General features: G+C 43.2%; 1 protein-coding gene across 1 annotated transcript; it reads left to right on the top strand.

Annotated features, from left to right (window-relative positions):
• The first annotated feature begins 837 nt into the window (after positions 1-837).
• Positions 838-4,798, top strand: LOC121304487 (protein Wiz-like). Its single transcript, XM_041235650.1, has 5 exons — positions 838-856; positions 1,087-1,229; positions 2,486-2,768; positions 3,562-3,727; positions 4,489-4,798. The coding sequence occupies exons 1-5, from the start codon at positions 838-840 to the stop codon at positions 4,649-4,651; spliced, it is 774 nt and encodes a 257-aa protein (XP_041091584.1). The 3' UTR covers positions 4,652-4,798.
• The last annotated feature ends 2,810 nt before the right edge of the window (positions 4,799-7,608 follow it).

The raw sequence follows: 7,608 nt of genomic DNA, 5'->3' as shown, positions 1-7,608 counted from the left end.
CCCCAAGAAGGTGAGGATCGAGGAGGGAACGCCCTCGGCTTCACACCCAGCGTTAGAAATCAGTCGCCCCTTAGGGTTAGCGCCGCACGGACCGGTTATTCAGATAAGATCCCCACAGGTGTTGACTGCACACGTTTTCTGTTTCAGGTGAAATGAGTGAAGAAGCGGCTGCTTGGGTTAGCGATGGTCGCTGCTTTTCTTAGACTCTGTGGAGAGCAGCGATCCACACAAACCCAAGCAGCTGAAGAACTTCCCTCGTTTCACTTGGAATGACAGTGCTAACCCAGTCAATTGACTCTCACCTGGGGAGAGCTTTGAATGGTTTGCGCTGCTCCAGTCCAAATTGCATCTTTGCGCTGAATTTACAATACTTTTTAATACGTTCAACAGCAAACGTTTCGGCGAGAATGTGTTTTGAAAACATTGAAAGACTTCTAGTTGAAACATTTGTCACTGGATTTAATTCTAAAGTTAAAAATAGTCTTTTTTTAATATATTTTAATAGTTCATTCGTAGTCTTGTTTTTTGTGATTTATGAGAAGTTACCACGTTGCGTGTGTGAGATGTCTATCGCAGTCATCATTTTGCACAGTTCAAGCAGTGAAATCACGTGACAGTTTAAAACTGGAATGGGTCAAAACTGCTCTGAATAGGGTCTTATTACCATTCTGGGAGGGGCTGTGATGATGGCTGTTTTGATTGGTTGCAAAAATTTTCAAGCTGGTTTAGAACGTGGAAGTGGATTTTAAACCCAAACATTTCAGGAAATGAAACAGAATCGGACACTTCTGTAGTAAAGCACGGTAAAGCACAGAGAGGTATGGTAAAAGCGTGTTAATGAAGCATTGCAACCATGGTAAACTATGCTTTATAAAAGTTTCCCATAGCAAAGAAATAAAGCACAGTGAAAGCATGGTAAAGCCCAATGAGGTATGGCAAGCATATTTAAAACAGGGTTAACTATGGTAAATGCACAGTATAATTCCCATGCTATCATGGGATTTGCTGCACAGTAACACCGAGGTAAACTTTATCAGGGGCACCGTGTCGTTGCTGTTTTAACCCGCTTGTTTCGTTTGCCTGCAGTGCCCGATGCCAGCTGCGAGCTCTGTGGATTCTACTTTGAGAACCGCATAGGTTGCAACCGCAAGGCCCTGGCCAGCACGCCCGCGCGCACCTGCGTCAAGAGGAGTGATCGAGGAGGGAACGCCCTCGGCTTCACACCCAGCGTTAGAAATCAGTCGCCCCTTAGGGTTAGCGCCGCACGGACCGGTTATTCAGATAAGATCCCCACAGGTGTTGACTGCACACGTTTTCTGTTTCAGGTGAAATGAGTGAAGAAGCGGCTGCTTGGGTTAGCGATGGTCGCTGCTTTTCTTAGACTCTGTGGAGAGCAGCGATCCACACAAACCCAAGCAGCTGCTTCTTCCCTCGTTTCACTTGGAATGACAGATTAACCCAGTCAATTGACTCTCACCTGGGGAGAGCTTTGAATGGTTTGCGCTGCTCCAGTCCAAATTGCATCTTTGCGCTGAATTTACAATACTTTTTAATACGTTCAACAGCAAACGTTTCGGCGAGAATGTGTTTTGAAAACATTGAAAGACTTCTAGTTGAAACATTTGTCACTGGATTTAATTCTAAAGTTAAAAATAGTCTTTTTTTAATATATTTTAATAGTTCATTCGTAGTCTTGTTTTTTGTGATTTATGAGAAGTTACCACGTTGCGTGTGTGAGATGTCTATCGCAGTCATCATTTTGCACAGTTCAAGCAGTGAGCCGTGTCTTGCTGTCCTCTTGCCCAAACTGCAAGAGATGACATTGCTCATATTAATCAAGCTGAGGGCACATGAAGACACTTTGTGGCTTGGAACCTGCTTTCAGGAGCCAAGGTTTCGGGCCAGACCAGGGGAGACTGGGGGTTTGATACAGCAACCTCGGACTAGGTCTCCCGGTTTGGAACCAGATTTTCTGAGCTTGGGACACCCTACACACCTCATACTAAGTATAGTTTGGGACACACAAACACGTAATACCGTACTAACATTTATTACTCTCTAACTCTAGCCCTGGATATACAAACCTGTATCTCTTTACTTTGGATTATTTAACAGTCTAGGGTGCTTCTAACCCTTTGGATGCTTTTAAGACGCCAAAACCTAAAAATGAGAGCGGGCGCTAACTTGACTGTCCTCAAAGTAAGACGCAGCAGTTTATAGCCAAAACAAGCCTTTTTTTTTTCTGGAAGAAATATTGTTTTAGAATGAAAAATTAATTTGGTGCTTAATGGGTTACTGTTACTGGCTGTTAATTAAGGACCTTTATTTCTTCCAAATGTTGTAACGTCATGCTGCATGTTTTTTTTTCCCTGTACGTTTTCATGAACTGACATGATTGTTATTGTGTGATACCTGAAATGAATGAGAAGCTATGGCCTGTGAAAAGCAGATGCTAATGGATGGTCTCTCTGCGTCTCTGTTGCAGATGCGGGCAGCCTCTCTCTCCTCGGCAGAGCTGGATTCCTCCCCGCCTGCAGTTCAGCGCTCCCCAGTGGGCAGGCACACTCCCGGCAGTCCCTTGGGGAAGCGAGTGAGCAGAGAGCTGGGGGGAGGGCACTGGGAGATGGGGAGGGGGCCTGAGTGTGGCGGAGTGGGGGTCCCGGGCTCTCCAACATCGCCAGTGTTGCACGACCTGACAACCCAACATCAGCTTCTTCATCAGCAACAGCAGGGCGCTCGGAGCGAACTCAACATCCGCTCACCCAGAGGTAAAGACTGCCAGGGTCAATTACAGTTACAGTGGTAATTACAATCTTAATTACAATTACATTGACAATTACTGTCTCAATTACAGCAGAGTGTTTGCTGAAACTGCTATTAGTCACAATGCTGCTCTGTTCAAGTGCAATTCCAAGTAATTCGATTGACAATTATACAAAAAAGTAACAAACAGCTGCTAATATTAACTCTTTGCAGGCCATTTATTCAGCGCCTGTCTTTTTTTCAGAGTAAAACAGGTTTAAAAGGCATTGAATCGCAAAAGGACACTCAGTACTGCATCTCCAGCCAAGCCCCACCCCTTGTTCGCTGTATTTTTCACATACCTCTTTATAGACGTGCATACTGATAAATCCTTGCCTGATCACTCGTTTTATCACCAAACTCCTCAATAATGCGATCCAAGTCATTATTTTATTACTATAACATCTCATTAAGCTCTGCAAATGCCTGTGTTTTTTAAACAAACAGATTGAAATGATTAAAAAATCATTTATCTCAGGATATTTCTGATCAAAGTCTTTCAGCTGTGTAGAAAGAAAAGTAAACACCGTTTATATAAAATTAATAATCCAGCAGTTTTAAATAGCTTAGTTTACTTTAGAAATACTAAAATGAACGACAAACGTTGTCCTGTCTGGGATCCTTGAACGTGTGAAGTGTTGTGTTTGTGAACTCGGCTCTAGGGAGTGTGAAGTGTTTCTGGATGACAGCTGGCTTTACTGCAGCAGAGGAAGCTGCGCGTTTATGAAAATGAACCTGTCTGTCTGTCTGCGTGCTCAGGGTTCGAGAGGAGACCCCCCAAGCACCAGGCCCACCTGGAGGGGGACGAAGCCCTGGAGAGGCGTCCCACGGCCCCCCGAGTCCGCACCATCCCCTCCCTCGTGCCAAAGCCCCCCGCCACCCCCCTCGTCAAGATCCTGGGCAATATGTACTGCCTGAAGTGCCGGTAGGTGCTCTGTCCCTCCCTTTAATCCTCTAGAGCAGGACAAGACACGGCATGGTTTACATACGAGAAGTACAGAAACGATACCAGCTGAGTACTTAGATAGAAATGTGTGTGACTGCTCTAAAGTGGTTGCACATATAGAATAAATACGTCTTTAGGCCCTGGAGACCTGGAACAGTCCTAGGGCAGATCTCTCCACTCACGACTGCAGAACACAGCAGTGGTGATATTATTAGGGATCCTTTGAGTCAGCCCTTTATACAGCGGACCAGGTTATAAGCAGCATGGTTGAGAGTCCCATAATGCCGTTCCAGCAGCACTGGTCTTCTCGTTATAAGGCAGAGCACAAATAGCCCTGTCTTCTAACTACGGCTCCCAACCGTTTTAAAGGCTGGCACTGCACTTTATTTAGCAGGGTCAGTATTTTTGTAGCAGGTTTTATAATTAGTATTTCATTTTATTGTTTGTGTTTGATTTAGTAGTAGTTATTTTTCATTGCAGGGATGGAAGTAAGACTCCTGCTGATTAGCCACGGGGCTAATCTAATAAGCTCCGATGTGTCTTAATAAACTCCTGGTAAAACCAGGAATGGATCACACTGCTGTGCAATGAGAGCCTTATTTGCATCCTTGCATTGACTAATACTTCATGTACCTGTGTGCCTTTTTAAAATGACTGAGAGTAAAATATCACATTACAATGCCGCCCTCCCTTCGGTCAGTAACAGCGTGTGTGTGTGTGTGTGTGTGTCCGTGTTGCAGGTTCTGTGAGGTGCAGTTTGTCGGTCCGCTCTCCATGCAGGAGGATTGGATCAGGCACTTGCAGCAGCACATCTTGGAAATGAACTTCTCTAAATCCGTCCCCCCTCTGGAGGAGAGCAGCCCCCCAGCGGAGCCCATGGACACCGCCACACAGGTCCTGTAGGGGGCGCCACCAGCCGACCATAGTCATTTTATACATTTAAAAAAAAAAAAAAAAAAACTTTACAAATTCCAAAGAACGGGTGTGACTGGTGCCATTGTTCTTAGTTGGAAGTACCCCGTCTCCCTGTCCTGAGGGGGGGGGGGGGGGGGGGGGGGGGGGGGGGGGGGGGGGGGGGACTCCTCTTTTGTCAGAGGGTCTGACTGGAAGAACACACAATAGTGAACACACGTCACTTCACCCTTGAGGAACCAATTCTATGACATAAGTGCGACACATACTTTATTAAGTGGCATAGACTCTTAACTAGTATTACTGCTTCTACTGCTGCGTCAAAATGTCTTATTTCTTTACGTTTCTTTCTGTTTTAAGAGAACTGTCCTGAGAAGGTCTGGGGGGAAAGGATTGTTATTATTTTTTATGATTGTGTGCACAATGTTTTAATAAAGTAACTTCTTTAAAAGAAACACAGATATAAGGCAGGGATGGAGGGAATGGATTCTGTCAACTCCCAGTTGTAGTTCCATAAAAGTGTAATCCAGCCTGCAGTGAATCTCGTCCATCGATTGTAGGACTTGTAGGAATGTAATTAGGAGGCACTTAATTCCACGTTGCTGTCTGCATCATGAAACCAGTGTGTAAAACATCACGTTCCCAGTATCAAACTGGGGCTGCAGCCTACAGTCTAATCTGCAACCGGACATCACACTAAAATCAAAGACTGCTCATGCATCTTGCTGAATGAAGTTCCCTGACCAGTATAACACATCGACTTCTGATGATTTTCTGAAAGGTGAAAGCAAGGTGCATCGTGGGATATCGAGACCTTCCAGGACGTCCCTCGCATGAAGACGGGAGTGGAATCAGAGTTGAGAGTTCCTCAGTGTGGTAAACCCTGGACGTTGTTTGCAGGCACAGTATTGTGAAATGCTCGGATTTCAAGGACCCCTGAGGCCCAGGTGCTATAGATTAAGCCTGTGTTAATCCCACAGGCATTGCTAAAGACCTCTTCCCAGGCAGTTCCCTTGCAGGTGTGCAGCGCGTCCTGCTTACAGACTCGTGATTGTGAAGGAAAGGGCTTGGGGCTCTCTGTGGGACTAGATGCTAACATAGACTGTTGTTGTTTTTATATTTTAAGTCCAGGTCAAATGGGACTCTAAAAATAAGATGTTATTAGAAATAAACTATATTAGACACACATACATTATTATATATATATATATATATATATATATATATATATATATATATATATATATATATGTATATATATAAATGTATGTTCAAGATCATGGTCCACTGGACCAGTAGACAATTCCGAATTACCACAACAGCCTTCGTCATCGAATAATAATTAAATATATATCTATATATATATATATATATATATATATATATAATATATTACCATATATATTTATTTTTTTTTTTTTTTTTTTTTTTGCAGCAGTTTCTGTTAGCCACGGTAGCGTTTCTGTCTCCTGTCTTTTTGAAGCACTTTTGATCTGCCACTTTGGGGAAAAATATACCTTGTGTTCCTTTTAACACAAACTGAAAAGTATTGATTTTTGAAGTTTTTTTTTTTTTTTTAATTGTCTTCCTTTTTTCCTTCCCTAACAAAATATGAAGGTAAAGCAACGCTAAGAAGCAGACAAACGTTTCGGTGCTGCTGAACGAGGCACTGCCCGGGCACGTTTGTCCGCCGCGCTCGCTTTCTTACAGTGTGAATTGTGATTGGGCGTTTTGAAACTGTGGTCGCTGTAAACCAATGAATCCTGGGCTCCCATTGTTCACCTGTGCTAGCAATGCACAGACATGTGCTTCAGTACTAACTTAGGGACCAAATGCCCCGTCTCTCCTTTCCTTGCTTCTGAATGACAGGGCATGCCCTGATGGAGGGAGCTCCGTTCACACTTACAGATGTGCAGTATTGACCTTTCAGGAGGCAGTAAAGGACCTTCAGTCTGAAAGCCATTGTTTCCTGGGTTCAGGCAGGGATGGAAACAAGACTCCCTTTGCATAGCAGTCCGATCCATTCTGAGTTTTACTACAGACCTGAGCTTGCTACCTATACACTGGCTAATCAAGCTCACAGTGCATCCTGGGACTGGTGAAACAGCTGTGCAGTAGGAGCTGTAGGGATGTAAGGCAATATGGCTTGTTGATCCTGCCTCTTAATGTATAGAAGTCTCCTCTGATGAGCACTGCTTTCGTTTTGGCCCCTCAAAGTGAGAAATGAGAAGACCCTGCGTCACCATAAGAGGCAAGTGTTAAATCACAGTTTAAGAGTGAAGCCCAGTCAATGCCATTATCGTATCTGTTGGATTTCTGGCAGTATCTGATTGGAAGCAGGAGTCCATTCCCCTTTATCAATTCCAATTTTTAATCAATTCCAATTCCTCCAAAGGTCGGAGCGGTACTCGATTGTAAAAGTGAGGGAAGGACAGGTTTTCTTGTTTTGAATTCCACGTTAAGAATGGATGTATGTACCCCCTGATAGATAAACGATAACTGCTTCTTAAAGGTAGTTAACAATAGAAGTGTCGGCACACCCAACTGACATCACAAATAAATAACGCTTGTTCTGCCACCACAGAATGGTTTCCATTCCTTCGTTTAGATGAGAATTCAAAGGTGTACCGGCTTTATAGTCGTCCTTTCTTTACTGTAATATGGTACAGCAATTTCAAATGAAAGGAAGTACTGTATTCAGAAGCGTGGTCAAGATGGTGTATTAAATGTTTGTTTCAGCATTGTTTGCCGTTTAGTTTTCTTTAATCTTCCAGTTTATTATTATTATTATTTTTATTATTATTTTGAATCACCTGAGAAATTACATTGTATTAATAAATGAAGTTAAGTAACGAACCCATAACATTTGCATTGTGGTATTTTATTATAATGAAAGATTCACAGTTTTTTAAGATTTATAATACAATAAAATACTCGGGTAATGCACA

Source organism: Polyodon spathula, chromosome 38, assembly GCF_017654505.1.
Source record: "Polyodon spathula isolate WHYD16114869_AA chromosome 38, ASM1765450v1, whole genome shotgun sequence".
NCBI lineage: Eukaryota > Metazoa > Chordata > Actinopteri > Acipenseriformes > Polyodontidae > Polyodon > Polyodon spathula.
The sequence above is the reverse complement of the archived record's forward strand: the minus strand, read 5'-3'. Positions and strand labels throughout refer to the sequence as shown.

Coding starts and splice junctions, on each gene's coding strand:
- LOC121304487 (XM_041235650.1), top strand. Junction 1,230..2,485: donor CCCTCGGCTTCACACCCAGC/GTTAGAAATCAG, acceptor TCTCTGTTGCAG/ATGCGGGCAGCCTCTCTCTC. Junction 3,728..4,488: donor ATGTACTGCCTGAAGTGCCG/GTAGGTGCTCTG, acceptor TCCGTGTTGCAG/GTTCTGTGAGGTGCAGTTTG.